General features: G+C 41.3%; 1 protein-coding gene across 5 annotated transcripts in view; it reads right to left on the bottom strand.

Annotated features, from left to right (window-relative positions):
• Window positions 1-19,564, bottom strand: part of col11a1a (collagen, type XI, alpha 1a) — a 69,270-nt gene extending 49,706 nt beyond the window's left edge. For 2 of the 5 annotated variants that reach the window (XM_026363695.1, XM_026363697.1), the window contains exons 1-7: window positions 19,217-19,564; window positions 13,790-13,954; window positions 13,256-13,469; window positions 8,608-8,770; window positions 3,283-3,408; window positions 1,871-1,963; window positions 531-629 (exon numbers count right to left, since the gene is read on the bottom strand). In XM_026363695.1, coding sequence (XP_026219480.1) covers window positions 531-629; window positions 1,871-1,963; window positions 3,283-3,408; window positions 8,608-8,770; window positions 13,256-13,469; window positions 13,790-13,954; window positions 19,217-19,331 — 975 coding nt within the window. In that variant the 5' untranslated portion in view covers window positions 19,332-19,564. Of the gene's footprint in view, window positions 1-530; window positions 630-848; window positions 1,035-1,870; window positions 1,964-3,282; window positions 3,409-8,607; window positions 8,771-13,255; window positions 13,470-13,789; window positions 13,955-19,216 lie in introns of all 5 variants that reach the window. The other 3 variants (XM_026363698.1, XM_026363699.1, XM_026363696.1) reach the window with 3 other exon arrangements.
• Window positions 19,565-20,722: the final 1,158 nt, after the last annotated feature.

Genomic DNA, 20,722 nt, shown 5'->3' with positions numbered 1-20,722 from the left:
GCTGTAATATCAGAAACATATTTTCTCTTAGTAAAAGAACATATTACTTCACTAAAGGCCTGAGTGGTTTCTATTAGAAGCAGGTCGCAGTGACTGTTGAAGCCACATTTTCAAAACAATGCTCTTTATTTTCTGATTATTAAGGTACAGTACAGCAAGCATAGGCAGGAACAGCTTGTTCGTGTCTCATTTCTTCTGCGATCCATCCAGACAGTCCATACTGTCTCATCTCACGGTGAGAACTAACTAAATCTGCAGACTGGGCCAACACTGAACTGAAACATTTAAAGCTACACATGCCCTCTACGATGTCCACTGCATTTATTTTATCATTTATGTATTTAGTGGAGCAAGTGGTTTGTAGCTTTTCTATATTAAAAAAAAAAAAAAAAAGACACATCGATTCATTTGAATGGTTGTGTCTTTGTCATACCAGCTGCATCCTTGGGTCAAATCTTCCTTTTTCACATTTCCCAATACACTCAACACACTGGTTTTTAAAGGTAGAGGAAAATGAAGATGAAAATTACCTCGTAGGGTCCACTTGTGGCAAAGGGCGACTGAGTTTGAGTACCATCTACAGTTCCGTAGTCAATGTCTGTATTGTAATCTCCTTCTACACTGTTTAGCTGAGTCATGTTGAAAAAAGGAAAGAAGAATAAAGCAAGGGTTAACACAAAAGACCCCAACCAGAGGTTATTTGCTAGGGGGGCTCTCAAGCTGGCTACAGACTCTGCTACTTCTACACAGAAGAGGTTAGGGAGGTCTGCCATCACAGATTTTCCCTTCAGAATTCAGGATGGGAAGATCTTGATGGGATTTGGTCTTTCCTTAACGTCGATGTTTACCCTAAAATTGCCTCTGGGTCGTGCAGGCGCTGTGGCCTGGTAGCCTGGAATCTGTCGCTTCTTCTTAGCGGCAAACTTTTTAGCCGGTGTTTTTTTGCCAGAGAAGAACTTTAATGGCTTGGCCTTAGTTTTACTGAGGGACTTTCTGGTCCTCTTCTTTTTCATGGCGACACTACGTTTCTTTCTCTGGAAGAGGTTGCGGCGACAAAGAACACCAAGACAAACATGGAACATTCAGACGTGGAAATATTTTAAAGGCACAATCTGCAACGTTTGTACAGTCTTTACCACCTCAACTGTCCGAGCCCGTGTACAGTATTCAGCCTGCATGGTGTCCTCTCATATGTCAATCATCTACACCAACTACAAGAGCTGCAGCTGGATTACGTTAAATACTACCTTCACATTATGTGACAGTTGGGTGGAAAGGGTGTTGTACAACAATCGAGGACTGCGCCTTTTGAGAACATACATTCTGTTGGTATCAATCTGGGACTGACACAGAGGACACAAAACACAGAGGGTTCGCCTTTCAGCAACACTTAGAGCTATTGCGGAGCATTAACATAGCAACAGTAATTAGACTGACTTCCAAATCTGTAAAGTAAAATGTAGCTGACATCCCATAATGTAAACAATAGTTTTTAACAACATGCTGAAATGTAAATTCCCCCAGTGAGAGGATGCAGCAGGCTCATAAAACAGATACAAAGAGGACTGATACACTGTGTTTGTTGACATGCACACACACTATTCTACCTCTGCTGTGAGAAACCAGATCAAGAAATTGGGCAATCATTCAATGTGTCGTTCTTTGATACTTCTGCAGAAACAGTTTAAAAATAACAGTAAAATATCACCATAAAGCTGGTTATTTGCAGTTGCCCAAGTATTTGTGTGCATGTAAACACAACACTGAGACACGCAGACACACACAAGACAAAGTGAGGAACAGGCTGGGTGACAAAAAGAGACAATACACGAAACACATCTTGTTCTTTTCTTTTCCTTTTTTCATTTACCTGTGGTTCAGAATACTCATCAGTTGGAACGGTGTCTGTAGCTCCCTCAGAGTAATCATAGAACTGAGTATAATCTAAATCATCAGTAGTGTACTAGAGAGGTTGAGACAAAAAGGAGGGGGTGGAGGGGGGAGGGGGTCAGGAGAGGTTTCAGCATTAGACTTAGCATCAAGGATGCAGAGTTCTCTTTCAGCAAGAAGATGATGCTATACACTGTACATACAGTACAGCACATGTCATCATCAACAGCATGCCACATCTCCAATCAGTTAAAGCCAAATAGTTTTATGCCATCATCATTTGGTATTATACAAATAGTATCACAAAAATATTAAAACAGTGTGATGCCACAATTTGTAGTATAATAATGTGTAGTGTGTATTTATAAGATATGGATGTTTTAGGGTTTACTGTTAATGATAATGATGAAGAATCACCATTACGATCACAAAACAACCAAAGACTTGCTAAGTCAAATAATGGTGTCAATATGGTGAACAAACACGTAAACACGTGTAAAAACTAGTCATGTGGGTCTTACAAGCCTACAAGCATTTAAGCAGATGGGCTGTTTAAAAGCTCATAAAACAAAGGAAAGCAACAGCAAAACTGTCGAGACAACAATACCAGCTGCATTTTTAGAACCTTCTCACAGAAAGCATGTCAATTATGCTCTTCATTTATGTTCACTGCTCTACATTTTGCTGACTAAAGGGGTTTGATTTAAACAAAGAGCACATTCCATTAGTTGTGTGATTCTATAGAAGTTCCTTATATTATTACCAAGCGCAGATTTCTAGTGGGAAATGTTTATCACTTCATGTTGGACACACTTTACTAACATGAAATGTATGAAAGGTAAAAAAGCAGCTGGGGTTAATAGACATTATGTTGCCTCCTCAAGTTTAAAAAGCCATGTTAGGCACAGAGGAAGTGAATAGACAGACACAATAGGTGGCCCTATTAGCTGCTTTGAACAAAATGACTTTCTTGATATTGGTTTGTTTTGCAACATTTCTATAAGGAGGCCTAATTGGGTTGAATGATGCAAATGTATCTGTAAAAAATGTGGATGTCAACAGTACTTGGACCTTCTACAACAGATGTAGTTCTACTACATTTAACTTAAGTGTGTAACTTCATAAACCAACTGGTAGAACCAGGGATGATTTAGTTGAGTTACCTAAAAGGGGTTGAATACCTGAATGTTCAGCCCCAACATTTGCTGATGTCACTGCAAAGTGTCTGCAACTTGACTGGAGACTAAATATGTGAGGCATGTACACATAAAACAGTGCACATCAGAGACATCAGTGAAGCCTGTCAATTCCCCCTATTAGACAATTTTAACAAATCACGACCCTTGACCAATACTTTGTGGAATCTCCCCCACTCTCCCTGGTGTGGCTGACCTCATTCTCTGGCTCCTGGGCTTGCAGGGATTCAGTATGGGGAGTGTCACAGTCTGGGCTGTAATGTTCACAGTAGTCATATGCTGCTTTGGGATCAGCCACGATCAGAAGTTGCTGGATGTCACCCTGCACGAAACAGAAAATATACATACAGTAGTTAGAGCCATTTCCATGTGTTGTGACAGCTCAGCTTAGCAACAGACAAGAAAAGGCTACACAGACTTACTGACAAGAAGCTCATGTCTCATCTTGCTCCTACGCTGTGTACAGGAGGGCATGCATGTAAATCTTAAATTACAGATGTGATCTTGTGTGTCCCATACACTTATAGAGTCTGGCACAGTAAATTCCCACCCTCTGGTGATTAAACAGTGGGACGCACACCCTACTGAGCCCACATGGTGCAGGGAGGAAACACTGGGACAGACACTGGGAAAATTATTATTATCAGCGTTGAGGTTTACCTCAGGAAATCAAATAAACATGTATCATCAAGGCATAAGCAACACCTGGTAGGGCTATGTGTCTGCTTTTCTCTACAGTCAAAGACATCATTCTTACTGTTAACAACTAGCAAGACCATAAATTCGGCTTATATTTTGTATTACAGATGTCATTTCAATTAGTCCTTGGTTTTCCTTTAAGCGTTACTGTTTATTGTGTATGTATTTTCATAGCTTTCTATGAAATGTTATTCTATAGTATATATTGTGACTTTTTTACAAAATATTAAGTAGAAAAATAAATACACACTTTTTTCCTTTTACCCTTAATGGGGTGGGTGAAGAGTGTGTGTGTCTTTGGTTAGTTTATGTTCAACAGGTGACCCCAGAGGTAAAATCCTGATGCACTTGTGTCAGTTCGGGCACTTTATTAAAGAGTGATGCAGATTGACTGTGAAGCCCTAGAGAAATTAAGCAGGCTTCAACTTGTGGAGAGAATGTGTATGTGTGTGTATGTGTGTGTGGGGGTGGGTGGGTGTGTGTGGGTGTGTGTGTGTGTGTGTTCATACTCCTTGTTCAAAAACTACATCTACCTTAACACCAACCTTAGTATAAACATGCATGTGCCAAGGCTTGTTCCATGAGAAAACAAGCAATGCTCTTTGTGTCAGTACAGCCATCTATCAGCTTCTCACTGCACAGCTTCAGTTTGACAGACAAGAGATGCCTCACCATGTGCTTCTGGCTGCGTTGTACAATAACTTTTTGATTTCATGCACTGGTTGAATGCATTTCAAAAATTATTCATTATAAGTTCATAAGTTCATTACGACAGTCACAAGTAAGACAGCAGATCTGTACAATAACTTGTGCCCAGGACTGCCTTGCTTTGTCAGTCACTACATTCAAGGCTTTCTGGCCCAGTGTTAGCCTGACAATTACCTGATCTTATCTTATCCATCTTCTGGTTCAGTGAGCTTGTCATAGCACTTCTCTGCATACTATACTGCAGGGATTACATGTCCAGTAGCTGCAAAACTGAATACAGCTATATAACCATCTTACTCTTACAGCTTGAAACCTTCCTAACAACTGAGCTACAGGTAAAACTTGTGAGTGATGTGGTAATGTTTGAAATACGTCCAGCTGGCCAGGCTACAAGTAGAAATTTTCTGCAGAAACACTTCTGCACTTGCATTGACATAGTATTTTTATTGACATTAAGTGCCATATCTGATTCAATACCACACTGAAAACACTTGTCATAGTGACCATAAAAGAGAAAACTGAACCCCAAACTGTGCAGGGGACAGTAATAAACCAAGTGTGCCAAGACTAGAAAGGGCTCAGCTGAGGTGTGTGTTTGGGAAGGCTCGACAGAGAAAAAGAGATCAAGCCTTCTGCTGAGTCAAGTTGACATGTATTACCTCATGTGTCACCCTAAGACCAACAGTCAATGCTTGAACCCTAAAGCATAGAGTCAGCTCTAATTAGTCCATGTCTGAGAGCCACCCGTCTGCACACAAATATGCTGTTCAACTGCTAGCCCAGGGGGTACAACTAGGAAACTAGCTATTTAACAGGAGGATGTGGACAACATGTGACACATACATACATCATCAGCGACCGGTTATATGAATTACATGCTTATTTACTGTATATTTGACTATATTACTATATATAACACTGCAGCTCAAACAAGAACCAATTCACAAGTGAGAAACTGATGTCAGCACAGAAAGGGAACACCATAAGGATCCAGAGACAGACAGGCAGGCAGGGCTTTAGAGAGAGCAGCTGGGGTGGTAAAAGATGTTTTGTGCTGGGAAGCACCTGGGGGGAGTTATACAGAGGCCTGCGCCTGTCTTCCATTGTGGACTGCTGGGATGAAAGCCTCTGGCAACTTGGCGCAAAGCCAGAGCTCCAAAATATGCCCCTGCTGGTTACAGTACAGCCCAGAAACAGGCCCAGAAACAGGGCTGTGTGTTAATGACTGCCGTGCCAGAGGTCAACGAGGAAAAAAAGGGAAGCTGAAAGAGAGAAGTCAGGTCAAAATCAACAGCTGAGACATGTGAATCCTTGTAGAAATCCACATACTAATCTCTACTTTCTATATCCACTGCTTGGTTAAGTATTCTTAGATTGTAGTGTTCACCTCTAAAACAGGGACAGGGAAATGTATTTGTTGACCTTACTACGAACCATCTTTTATTAAATGCACTAGCCATACTGACCTTATCCTGACCAAAGTGGCACCATGAGAGATAAATATAACTGGAAGTGGTCAAAGGTCACAGCACAGCATGGTAAAAGATTTCCACAGAGTGGCTGTATAAAGACAAGTTGCAGTTTTAAGTGACCATTACACAGTCCTGTTTAGTTTTCCTGTTATATCTAGTCCTTTTGTCTTTTCTCTACTAAATTTCTATGCTGTAATTAATGGCAAGGCATCACTGGCCAAATCAAAACACATGTCGTCATCACCATAGTTCCTCTGACATACCTTTGCCCATGGCAACATACCTTTAGTTACAGCACGACAAACCGTAATTAGACAGCCCCACACAGCAATCAGTCAGTCCCACAGTCGATAAAGTACAGTGGGGAGTCCAGGAGAATGAAAAAAGCAGCTTTTATTTATAACACAGACAAACACAAGTAGTGAAGAGACAGATCTAACTACAGTAGATAAGAAAAGTATATACTGCATTAAAGAAGCCAACACAAAACATACAAAATTGTTGGTGTTTTTTTTTCTATAAAAAAGTAGCTATAAAGTTATTTGTCATCTCACAGCAACTGTACCACATTTATTACTATGAGCAATCCAGCTTGCAGAGTAGCTAAACAATATCTATCACTACAAACTAATTTGCTATGCACAAAAACTCCTCTGATAATCCTGGGGGCATAAGCAGCACGACACATGACACTATCCAGTCTTTTACGACTATCTTCAACCTAGTCCAACTGATGAGTGTTTGCTACCCAGGCATAGAGGGAATAGGCAGGCATGTATGTGCAGGAGCCTGATTCAGACAGGTACTGTCAGCCAGGCATGAATAGACCGTCTCATGGCTTTGGCATGGTAGGAGGGCTTCAAGGTGGGGAGGGCGTAAAGGGAGAAGGAGGTGGTGGCGAGCAAAGGAGAATATGGAGGCAGGAGAGGGATGAGGAAACAAGGAAGGCCTGGCTGGGCAATGAAAGACTTCCATTCATCTAAATCAGATCCCTCTGTGGCAGTGGTGGCCTCCACCATGGGGCAGGTATGGCATGAAAAGACTCTTATGAAAAATGCTTGTGAACATTTTTGATTAGCAGACCAAATGAATGCAATAGTATTATTATTGAATGTACTATTAAGTACCCTTGCAAGTCACAACCTCACCTACCACAGTGGTTAACATGTGAGGAAAATATTATAGTTGGAAGAAATGGTAAAGACAGGTAAGCTAGCACCAGGTAAATGTCCAAACGTATGCGTTTCTGAGAATAAAATTAACATATACACATATTTTGCTGATCTCAAACACAGTGGCTAATAGAAATATTCAAGAGGGGGTCTGATGGTTAATCTGCTAAGGTCCAACATTTCCTGGGCACAGCTTTTTGCAAAACTGACTTTAGCAACTAATTATAACCACTGGCTTGAATGCACAAGGTCGTGGTATTTCCTTCCCCTGTACATCCCAGCATGCATCAGCCCCTTCGGATCTCTAAGGAGAGCAGGGACAGAGAACAGACAGGAGATCTGTTCCAAAAACCACACAGAGAAGACGCTGTTAGCTGACTTATTGCTCCTACATTCAGCCCTTCCAACCTCCGACTGGACACACAGTTTCATACCAATGCTGGCTTCAGTGCCCTCTCATAAGTCTAATCTAAATTGACAGTAGATTTTAAAGTACATCTTATAAAACTATCTAAAAATAATCCAGAGATCTTCTTTGTTTTGTGATATGACACAGTAATCCTTGTCTGCTACTGACATAAACCCTGAGTACATTATGCACTAACTTCACCTATGATAGTGTCCATTTTTTTATTTAACTCTTTATCAGTTAATAAATACAACGATTCAATGTGCAATATATTTAGCAGCCAAGACCTCTGGTGGCCATGGTGATGGCAAGGCATGCTAGAACACAAAAAGTGACTTTAAAACAGTAGCAGCATCAATCATTTAAATAAAGACCAATCCTTCCTCCTGCCCATAAACAAGCCAGCACTCTCACAAGCAAACACAACCATCCATACAGCCTTTCAGTGACCTTTGCCATTATTTACAACTGCCTGACCCCATGCCAGCATCCACGTCTGTATAAACTGTGCCTCAAAGCAAAAAGTCAAATAAATACCTAAAAATCTAAAAAAAATTATATATAGAAAGCATCCCTTAGACAATGATATTTTGAAGGCAAAACATACTTAGAAACAGTTCTGACAAAACTGTAGTATTGTATTGTTTTTTAGATTCTGATGAACAGGGTTCTTCAGTTGTGTCAGGGTAATAACCCCCACATACAGGTTCTAAGTTTACCAGTGTCCAAAAAGCAGAGCTTACAGGCAACTGTCACAGTCACAGCATCAATGCTCTCTCATGTATCCATTGCATCTCAAATCTTAGTACTGACCTGTTCTAAAAACAGTAGGCTTACATTTCTAAAGTTCAGTTACACATGCTTACATGGCAGGATCCTAACCTCTTTTTCTAACTTCTAGGTTTTAGCCATTTCAGCATAAGGGAATAGGGATAAAGTGTTTACACTTGATAATAACAGCAAAGAGCAACGTTGCAGTGGAGGCCAAATAGGCAACTTGTCCTTAAAAAAAAGAAAAGAAATCACAATGGAGACATTCAGACAATCTCTAAAAACATTACCTGGAAAACCTCTTCATCCAGAATTCTGGTGCCAAACACGGTAATGCCATTGGTGTCAATGGAAGTGTGGTCACTCCTGGGGAGGGGCTTGGTGATCTTGTTCTTACAGTCTACAATAATAGTTACCATCTCCTTCTCCACACTGATGGCGACACGGTGCCACCTGGTCAAAGACATAAAAAGGACAGGTAAGCAGTAAAATAGGCCACACATTGGAAAAGACTACATCTAGACAAAAGGATCATTTTACTACAATGATACATGAATCAACATTTTAGTAATGCATTTTAGATACTGAGATCTGTCTAATGCATTCATTTGCCTAAGTTTATGTTCATTAAATATGTATCTGACACACTGATATAGCAGGTGTAGTTGACAGAAGGTCACTCTGTACTTCAGGAGCTTCTTGAGCCAAGCACTGCAGGTCTTATTTAGTATATAAGTTTACATTTTTGATATGAATGAAAACATTAACCATAAAAAGAGACCCAAATTCCCTAAAGAAAGTTGTGTCACTGAATTTTCTGGCATCGCAGAAACCTTTAGTTCACCTTATAAGGGCGTTAGAGAGGAGCGTGTTCCCTTACAATCAATCTTTGGCCGAGTAGACAAACTGGCCACAAAAAGCACTTTAACCAACAAGTTAAGTCCAGTTATTCTCACAGAATGAATGTTCACCAGTAACAGCTGAAACAACCTTTTTTGTACACTGACATTTCGGGGTGGCTGTGGCTCACTAGTTAGAGCAGTTGTCTGTCAATAATAGGATCGGTGGTTTGCTTCCCGGCTGTCGTGTCACATGCCAAAGTGTCCTTGGGCAAGACAGTGAACCCCAAGTTTCCCCCGGTCAGTCAGATCAGCTGCATAGCAGCTCTGCCATCGGTGTGTGAGTGCTCAAACTATTTTAAATGACTTTTAGTATTCAAGGATTTAAATATAATTATAACAGAAATAACATGATATTTGATTAAATGTCATTGCCATGTTTGATTATAGGGATGCCTTATCAGCACTTCTAATAGAACTATGATTTGCCACCTATTTTCACTGACCAATTTTATTGTATTATGGAAATACAATTACAGTGTACAGTCTACTCCCTGCAATCATAATAACCTCAAAACCCTTGGGCTAATGACCTCAAAAAAGGAAGTTGCTGTTCACTAAAAAGAACATTGCTGTACGCCTGAAGTTTGTGAAAGAGCACATTGACACTGCACAACAGTGTTGGCAAAATGTGGACTGATGAAACTAAGACTGAACTATTTGGAAAGAACACACAGCACTAAATCTGGCATAAAAAGAGCACTGCATAACATCATGAAGACATCACCCCAATTGTAAAGTATGGTGGAGGAAATGTCATGATTTGGGCCTACTTTGATGCATCTGAGCATGGCCAGCTTGCAGTGATTGGGAGGAAGATGAATTCCCAAGTGTATTAAAAAATCTTCAGGATAATTATGAATGTCTGTATGTCAGTTGAAACTTTGTTCACAACAGAATGGCTTCAGAAAAATGAAATCTGGGTTTTGGCATTGCCAAATCCAAACACATGAGACATTCAAAGAATATGACAGAGCTAAAAAAGTTCTGCCTAGAAGAGTAGGGTAAAATTACTCCTGAACGATGTGCAATGCAGAGTGGGGAATGAAGAAAACCACAAAATTTCAAAAGGTTCACATATTTATATTCTTGCCACTATAAGTCAAGGAGAAAAACATTACATAAGTGCTATAGAATTCCAATTTACAATGTTGCTTAGTGTACAGAGTTTAGTAGCTCGTTCCACCATCATGGAACCACTGAGCCTACAAGCTTAGCCTGGGATCTTTTGAGGGGAGGTGAGGGGACCACTAGACTTTATTCATTGGTAGAGAACAGTGGGTGGGAAGGATTATAGACCTGGATGAGGGAGTTTAGGTAAGCAGGTGCAGTTGAGTTGACCACTCCGTAGGCAAGGGTCAGGGCTTTAAACCTGATGTATGAAGCTACAGAAAGTGCAGATATCTGGTGGCGTGATAGGTGTCCTGTTTGGTTCATCAAAAATGACACATGCTGTCACATTTTGGATCATCTGGAGAGGTTTGATAGTGCATGCTTGTAGCAGATATAACCAGTGCCTGCACAATGAGTTGGGTTGCATAGTCCCAATGGTAGGGTCTGATCTCTCTGATGTTGAAAAGGGCTAAATCTGCTTGCTCCTGTTACAGATATGTGGTCAGTAAAGTTCACTTGGAGTTAGTGGGGACAACCAGTGAAGACTCTATGTTGATTGTAGGTCTGGCTGGGAACCAACCTGTATAGTTGTTTTTTTTTTTTTTTTTTGTTGCCCGCTGTCACTTAACACAGTCAGTTTTTGCATCCAGAAATGCAACTTAAAATTCTTACACAAGACAAACAATTGCAGAAATATTGCCAAGTATCCTGAGTCCAAGCTTGTGTCAGATAGACTGAAAGACAGTGGAAATTTATTCTGTGGTTAGACAAGTCCATGATTCAGCTTGAATTTGGGACAAATGATCATTGGGTTCTCCATGGCGAAGATGACAATCCAGACTGCTCATCAGCAAAAAGTGCAAAATCCACCATCTGTGATGGTAAAGGAGTGCATCAGTGCCCACAGCATGGGTGGCTTGTATATAATATGTGTGCATGTTCTTCATAGTATAGTGTGTGTGCTTGACTTACCTGCCTGCATTCCAGATCTGTTTACTATTTTAAACTATTTAAAACTTACTTTAGTTTTTCTTTCAGAAGAAATCACAACTTTTCTTGAAATGGAGTTTGTATATGCAAAGTGTTAACTGGGGTCACACGTGAGTCTGACACCTCCTTCAACTCTGGACCACTCGCAACTGCACTTAAAGGCTACCGCATACCAGGCAGCGGTGGACAACATTCTTGCCCCCACACTTTGGCCCTGTTTAACACAGGATTACACTCATTAAACTCCAAACTTAATCCTCCTTCTGGGTTACTCGGCATGACAGACATGGTGAACATTGTGAAAAGTGTGTGTCTGCATCCAGGAAGGCCTGGCTTGCCAGAGCAGGAGACACACAGTCAAAACATTGTTCTCAGGTGGAAGATGAGACCTGACACCATGGCAGCTCAAGATACCTATGTATGCATTTATCTTTATTCATCACAGGTGCAGGGATATGCAGTATCTGATTTGTATGGTAAATTTTGTTATTAAAGAAAACAATGCTAGTTTCTTGATTACAGAATCATCCAGGGCAGGCAGTGGCGCCGAGAGAAAAATAAGCATTCTGTAGGCTTAGCAGTGCAACAGGAAGGATTACACGTCAGTTTATATGGCAGAAAAACAAACTGACTTCAACAGGCTTTAACAATTTTTTTAACTTTTGAAGTAAATTGTGATCTGAAGAAAAAGAGTAACACTGTATTTGAAATGGGAAGGTAAGGCTGGTCATGTTTAAAGAGCTTAAAAGACATAGGACCAACAGAATGCACTGTAACAGCTCACTAGGAATCCTTCCCTTCTCTATAAAGAAAGGCATAATGCTCTTTTTACCTCATCAATATCCTCATTGTGCCTTTCTGTTCAAGCTTGGTGTATGCATCTTAGTAACAGAGACTACATCCACAGGGATTTTTGACTAAGCTGGAGTCCCTGAAAATATAAATGAAGCCTGGAGCTGGAATGTATCCAGGGCAAGTGCTAAAAATCCTTAAAGAATGGGTCACAAAAAGTACATGCTGGTCAAAACAGATTAAAGGACTAACACAACTCTGGGAGTATTAACGCTTTCTCTTTGCTTCGACCTGCACATAAAGCAAAGTTACTGCTGATCTTAGACTGTTAAGGAATCTACCAAAGTGAAAAACAAACTGTCCTCAATTAGCAAGTAGTTTATTACTATTATTTAACAATGGTTCTGTCTGTGTATTTATTCAATCCTGCTCCAGCACATGAGTTTATATCAGCTAAACTGAAGATCTCAATGAGAATTCTGGTATTTCTAAAAGATAATCAGGTTTATGTTAAAAGGTTAGGTGAGCTGTTTCTGGTTGACAGAGGTAATCCAAGAATCTAAAAAGGAAGTGTAGGACTGCCCAATTCCCTTCATCCTTTTACTCCCTCTCTCAAATAACAGAGGCACTGAGTTCATGGATGAGGTCAGGTTGCCCATAGCAGTCCCTGCTGTGCCCCAATAGTTCAGTGTCTCCCTGTCTTTGACCTGTCTCTATGCCTGTAGACCCCTGATGGGACAGATAATCCGGTGGTGAGCACGTGTAGTGCAACAATAGGAAGATCTGGGTTGTTCTGTTGCTTCTGTCAAGAAGAACAAGTCAACGCAAAGCAGAAGTGCCTAAATGCAAAGTGTGTGAATGTTTTAGTAGATCTGGTTATTTAACTGGTTTTAGCGTTATCAGAATGCAACTGAAATCATTCCACATGGGAAAAGTTATCAAAATACGAAACCCATCCATTCCAGCTTTTCACAAATGTCCAATTACATTAGCAAACCATGTACAGGAGCGCTTTAAACCTTGGTCACCGACGATGACTTTTCCTCTCCTCCCTGCATACTACAACTTTCCTTCTGAATTAGCTTCAAACGTGAGTCTGAGTGTGCATGTGATTATGTGAGTGCATTTTTGAGATTGGACATACTTTCCATCAGAGAGGTTGAGAGTACTGAACAGGGGGTAGTCGTCTGGGGCTGGTTTGCCAGTCTGATCCTCATACAGAAAGACGGGTGAGCGCCCCACCTCCATGCCCAGCTGCTGAACTCCCTGCTCATTGTAAATGGAAAGCAAGAAGGACTGGAGGCCAGATTTGGGGCGCACTGTGGTCAGGATGGAGAAATCCTCAGGAAAAACACCTCCTGTACAAAGGAGCAGTGAAAAAGATGTTAAAGGTTTGTTGTGACAGAGGATATTTCTGACATGACTGAGTAATCAAAAACTGTGTCGCTGTAATATCGTACTGTGAATTTCTGCAAATGTTTCATTTCTTGATTATATGGGCTCAATTTTTTTCTTTTAGAGAGACCAAATCATTTGTCCTTGCTTCTTATATCTCAGAAATAATCAAATCAGTAATTAGCATTACTCAGACACAATCGGGAGTAGAATCCACAGTTAAAGGACACTTTTGAAACATACTAAAAACACTTCTTTACACAGAGGAGGAGAGGTGTCTTACCAGGGAATAACTGGGTGGTGGGGGCACTGATCTGGACCTGCTTGGCAACTCTGTAAGCTGAGTCCGGCTTTGAATCTCTTCGGTTTGTGCAAAATCCTGATGTTTGTGTCACTCCTTCGGGGTAATTTTGAAATTCTAATACTTTTAGGACATCCACTGGTTCTGCTGGTCAGAAAGCAAATAGGAAATCGGTTAGGCTAAAGGTGTGCTTTGGTGCATCAATATTAGATAAGATAAGAATTCTTTATTGTCATTATGCATAGACATAACAAAATCTCTCTTGAAAATGAATAAAGTGAAAGTGAATAAACAGCTGAGCAACATATTTCATTTTCAGGTTATTACATGGTAGGTTCTGCTAAATGGACTAAGAACACTAATTGTGTCACTGCATGACTAATATTAATATCATATATATCAAGCCATCATATCCCTCTGGTACCAGTACTGTTTCTATGTTATGACAAATGTGTCGCCATTTGTCACAGTATCACGACACATCTACTGTATCTATGAAGAACTTAAGGGTCACAGAAGGAATATAAGCCATAAAGCTACAGTACATAACTTAATAAAAATGTAAGTCAGTTGTTAGTTACTTTCAGTCTTGACATATTTTAATGCAGAGAGATCAAAGACACAGACTCACTGACCAACAGTGCAGAGATATTTCCCTGTGAAGTCGGTGAGCAAGGCTCACTCTTCTAACCAGTCAGAAAAGCCAGCTGACAGCTATCAGACAGTAGGTGAACTCCTTCTGGCCAACCCTTTTCAGGCTAGAGTCTCAATTAGTATGTGCTATGGCTGCGCACAGGCCAACAAACCCCTGACGACTGGTTCAACAAAGATGCAGGTGAATAGCTGCACACTGGACAGAAGTTCGACATATAATAACAATAACCAATGTCTACTGTTGAGTCGGGGAATGCTGCCTTTTACAGGCTCAGAGAGAGGAAACGTCTCAGTCAAGACCAACTAAAGAATATAATGAACAATGTGTCAACACAGATTTAGTTCTAAAACACCTGGATAGGTTTACCCCAATAAGGCTTTTCCACTCTCTTCAACCTCATGCACTTTACATAAAGGAGCCTGTGTGACCCGAGCGTGCTCATAGAGACCCATGGAAAAGCATTATAATTATGTATCTTTATCAAAACACCCTTTAGCTTGGTGAACACAATAGGAGAGAGACCAAGGTGCTGCAGTATATCAGCCCTCTGTTGCATTTAAAAGTTGAAAAGTTCGTGCAAAAAGAACCTGTTCATCACATCCCAACAATACAGTACATCCCTGACTGTATTCAGTTTTTTATAGTTCACCATTTGCAATACAATGTCAATGGAAATACAGTAAGTAAAGGGTTGTTATGAATAAAACCACATTTGGAAGCTTCAAATACATTCACTTCACTCCACAGGACATACTAGTATCTGAAAGTGGCAGTACAATGGCAGACTGTTCAATGTCCCTAATGTGTTTTTGTAGGATAAAAAAAGCAAGTCTGAAAGAACAAGCAAGCCTCTTTTCTGATGGCTCCAACGCTACTGTTTTGTGTTAGTATGTAAGGGTTAAATCACTCTACAGGTTTTCTTCACTTTTTGATACAAGGGGATTTTAAAAATATCCAATGTTGTTCTGAACACTCTCTGTTTAACACTCCAGCAGTAGCAAGGAGAAGCAAATTAAGATCCCATATTGTTCTGTTCAGGAAAGCATTTGGTTTGGGGACAGGTCTCTGGCTGAACATGAATTTACCTCTAGAGGACATACACTGCATATACAGATGGATTCTAGAAGATCATCAGATAGTCACACTGTCATTTGGGCACATTATTCAGACCAAGCAGACCAAGTCTTCATTTAATTTTAATGGCAGGCAAGAATCTGAACATACTGAATGAATATGTTGAGGTTACTTTGTCAGGCCTGGTCTACATCTGCTCTCTTCCAAGCAGCTTATACAGCATCTGCAATGCACTAGGTGCAGTCACAATGAAGGTTCACAAAGAGACCTGGTGTGCTCCAATCTGTAGGAAAAACTGCAAATACTGATTGAACATAAGAATGAATAAGTGTCCTCACTGGCAAGCCGCCGGAGAGCTCAAAAGAGAGCTCACAGGACAACAAGATTGGTTAATTTGTCTAAAAACAAGATCAGTTGTTACTCTGTAGGAATTACATCACTAATAACAACTTAGCCTTCTTTGTAGCTTTTGAGGCTGAACCAGCTACTTACTTTGAAGAGTGAAGTGCGGATCTCATCGGGAGATCCTGCAGGGCTGCTTTCAGTTCAAACTACGCGACTCATGTGTTCCAGATGTGGCAATTTGGCCTGGCTATGACCCTCACACCAACGTGCTGAGAAAACGTCAATACTGACCAATCCATTAAGGTGACCAAATGAGTGTGCACATGTTTAACAAGAGTGCATGTGATGAGCTAGTGAGAATTTGCCCTCGGGGCTAAGCAAACAGGCCACATACTGTAGCCACCAACAGAACTCGGGTGGCGTGGATGGATGGATGTGCCGAAGTCTGGAGGAGAGAAAAAAATCGAACCATCCTACAATCAGTCAAGACTGCCTCTGTTTCAGTTATTGGAACATCTAAATATCATTATGCAAATTGCAGTAGCAAGCAGGGAAAGGAGAAGCACTATGACACATTACCATAAGACACAGATTGACTAATTTGATATCATCTCCGTCATGTTCACAGGTGTACATGGATGTAAACAGCGTGATCTAAGAGATAATGTAACATCATTTTTTTTCATGCCAAAAGCTGCTCATCACTTATTGCACAGTACGTAAGCTACTGATACAATAACAATTTCCCTCCTGCTGTGTTATTATACATCTTTACAGAAAGGAGAAATTGGCTGGTAAACAGAGGAGGACCTTTTCACCTGCAGCTCCCTGAGACTCTAATAATAACTTCAGCCAGAATGTCTATGCATACCCGATTCTCTCGCGCTCTCCCTCTCTCCCTCCTTTACCTTCTACCATGCTGCCGGCTAAAACAAGACGGCTTTATGTTGGTGTCATACCAAGGAAACTTCATTGAGACCTACCCAGTTTTTCAAAGCATTTTTCCCTCCAGTCTTGCCCCTTTTATTTTCCTTTCATGAGATCCTTTTACTGCCTGCCTCTGTGTGAATATCAGAGTATGTTGCATGTAGTGCTTAAACCAATTTCAAAATCCACACAGGTCATATAATAGAAAGAGAATTCTCTTGGTAGCCACTCATAGCTGCAGCAAAATTCCAGTTACCAGGAAGACTAACAGAACTCTTCCAAACCTTTCTCTGCACTTAAAACCTTAAAAAAGTGAATAAATAAAAAAATGCACTTATACCCCAAGAAACTGACTGGCTTAGATATTTCCTGCTTTGTACTTTACTTGTAAGTCTCTTTGGATAAAAGCATCTGCCAAAAAACTAAATCAAATGTACATGTAAATGATAGGTGAAACTCCAAGTGATCCAACAACAACTGTAAATTTGTGACAGCTTTAACAGGGCACAAGGTCCTGGAAGGAGCTGATTAGCTGATGGTCTTGGTTGAGGGCTCTGAAAATGCTAACTTTGTCTGCTGGAATGCACATCTGAACCTGCGCCCCAGGGGCTGAGGAAACATGTCTGTACACTGCAAGATGGAGAGGGCACCCTGCAGAAACAGATTTGACTGCCATAAAGAACTCACGAGAAAACTTACTGAGACACTGGTTCACAGAGCCTGCAGCACAATACTTAAGATTTTTTCAAAAGTGACAGGTGTTAATGAGTTGGGAAAAGTGCATATATGCACACATGACGGTAATCGTGTCACACTAAAATGTCAAGTGATAAATGAATAAAAACTGACACAAACAATCAAAATGAAACTCCTTTAACTTCTTGCTTGAACTTCACTAATCATTTGGTTAAAAGTTTGAGATGTCGGACTGCTGACCTTAATGATATCTTTCCAAAACCCACAGCACTAACTAAAAATAAATGCTTCCTATTTAAAATAACAAGGCTGAATTTCCATCTGACAAAACTGACAATCTGGAGACACAGAAAGTTTCCCAGATCTGCCTGTATCTGTATGCAATAATAAATCGCCATAGATGTGACTATAGGATAAGATGAGAGACCAGTGTAATCCTGAACCCTGTGACTTGTGGTCATTATGGCTGCAGGCTAGGCCCTTATGCAGAGCTGCTCTTTGAAGGCTCTGAAATCATAGGGAAGTGCAACAAGGACCATCATCAAATAACTGCTCAGTACTTAGAGGGGAAGAATTCCCACCGCTCATACAACACAGCCTTGTCCTGCAGTTGACCAAACATCTAAGTGCAAAGTTGAGGGGAAGAGCTGGGCACCAGGAAGGAAAGGGGGAGGGGGCGTGGGGGCTCTACAAACCAACTTTTGGGCTTCAGTGTGGACCAGGGCACTGTGGAGATAGGGTGAGCATGCCTGACCACTTAGCCCCTGGCAGACACACAAAGGCTTTGAGCTCTGCACAGACAGATCTCAGATGCCCCATTGGCTTTGGAAAAACGCACTTCACTACTTCTTATTAATCATGACACTAATGCTGTATCTCATCACCTTCTATTAACAGGAGCGGCTTAACTTGATCATCTGCAGCGTTACATCCACAGCATCCATTTAAGAAGAGACCGCTTCTTTGTGATCTGTAGTATAAGACAACATCACACAACCCAATATACCTTCAGCCTAACCAAACAGCACATCCAATGACACGCTAATGGGAGTGGGATCGATGGTTTTACCGCAGTTCAGCGTTTCTAGACATGTTATTAATGTCCGATGTCACCTGGCTGAAGTAATCCACCCTGCTAACCGGGTTCACAGCCACCTAGTGGACCACAGTTCAGGCAAAGAGCTTCTTTTTATTCTAACGTAATCCTAAAAAAAGCAGGTAAAGCTTTTCTGTATCCCTGATGTCTAGAAGCACATACCAGCGGCTCTGCAGCGACGTGTTTAATCTTTGGGACGTTTCCATTCATGCGTAAAAGCAGCCCGCGGTACACCGTGCGTTACTGAATACACTGTTTAGCTCAGTAAAATGTGTGCAGTTGAACTAACCACCTCCTGGGAGCATGTAGATCGGGGTTTAACCGTCCTCTTCACTACAGTGGTGAGGTAGGATGTAACTGTGCCTAAGCTTTATGTTAATGCCTTCCGCTGAGTCACACGGGTTTGTGGGGCACTCTCGTCTTAATGCAACTACTTTGATTGTGAAACAGGACAAAAGCACGTGTATATCTGACAGTGAACCAAACAGGACGCCGCTGTATCCTCGCGAATCACTCGTCCTCTACCATCAGTTACCCGGTTTCCTTTCGGTGTCCCTGCTCCGTCCCCCTTTTCGGATAAAGTTCGTTACAGAGGTTCGGTTCTTGAGATTCTTACCTGCTCTGACGTTGGTCGCCTGCAGAACCAGGGTTAAAGTGATGAATGCGGTTAGAGAGGAATCCATAAGCCACCTTTTCGTTTTCCACCTTGTGGACCACCTTTGCATCTCCATGGTCGGTCGCCCCCACAAGTGATCAAACTTTCGGGCGACTTCAGGTGCTTCTTATTGACGTCCCTTCTACAATCCCAAATGACGATGGAAACTCTCCTACAAAAAAGCCATAAGTGAGGGGATTTAGCCTCTTCTCTCAGCCAAAACGAGGCCCCCGATCCTCCTTCCTGGTGCCCACCCTCCACAGTGAAGGTAGCCGGGCTTTAACCAAAACGCACACAGTGCAGTTGATACACTTGATGCGTCCGCGGACAGGAGGGCTGGACAAGCTCCACAAACCAGAGCCACGATTACAGGGAAATGACAAGGGAACCAGCCCCCGATTAGCAAATCACGGGGCTGGAAACTCTCCTTCGGGTCCACCCATTAGCTCTGTAAAGCGCCCCCCAAGTCCCCCTGCCTCCGAGGAAAGAGGCAAAGAACAGCGGTAAAAGTGGCATCCAGAGCATTTCTGTGATATAGATTATATAGGTACTCCTCAGTCTGAGAAATTTCCATACAATCATTTGATTTACTTGCTACTATATTACAGTATTCATTATTTGACTATTATATTATATTATATATATATTATTTATACATCAGCTCTCATTTAAATGTCAATATAAATATGTGAGTTCCCTGATCACTGATTAGGTGTACAGGATCCCTTTGCTTTTAAAAGCTACCTACATGTAGAGCAACTCAATCATCTGCCAACACAGTGAGATAATTCCACTTGGTCCCAGTGGCTCACACTTGGAAAGCACTGTCTGAATATCGTGAAACAAGACACAGTAGCTAGTTGACTAAAACATACTGTGGTACGACCATACGGAGTGACTGCAAAGGGATGAGGGACTCCCTTCAGGAGCAGGGGTCACTCCAGGGGACAGTGAGCTCCTTGTATCTCTTGGCTCACTCCAGTAGAAGGCATGAATCCTGACCAGACTCTGTCTGTCAGCCAGCTCGTCGTCCACCCGGTCAGCCAGACTCAGCCTGTTTCCAGCCAAACAGTATTGGATGCTCCTCCTGGATGCGCAGTAGCAGAGAGCAAACCTTGTCCTCTTATCAGTACAAAATGCAGTTCAGAAAGCAAGGGAAGTTGATTCATAGTATTACAGTTGTGGAATTAAGACATCTTGTTGACATTTCTAGTATCTAGGAGATGATAGTAATGACATGGCAGTTAGCAATGAGTAGTGCCATAGAAAAATGGTAGGGTGACAGCAGCAGATGGTAGCCTCAGGGGCAGTGAAGTTCACAATTTGAAGTTTGCTGGTTTGATTTCCTATGGAATGAGAATACTGGACAATGAACAAAGCACATTCTCCCTACCTTCAGAAAAAGCTGCCAGTGCATTCACAACTAAATAAACTACAATGTCTTTGCTAAAGGTCCTGTTTTCATAT

This window comes from Anabas testudineus, chromosome 2, assembly GCF_900324465.2.
Source record: "Anabas testudineus chromosome 2, fAnaTes1.2, whole genome shotgun sequence".
Taxonomy (NCBI): Eukaryota; Metazoa; Chordata; class Actinopteri; order Anabantiformes; family Anabantidae; genus Anabas; species Anabas testudineus.
This window is presented reverse-complemented; position numbering and strand designations above follow the sequence as displayed.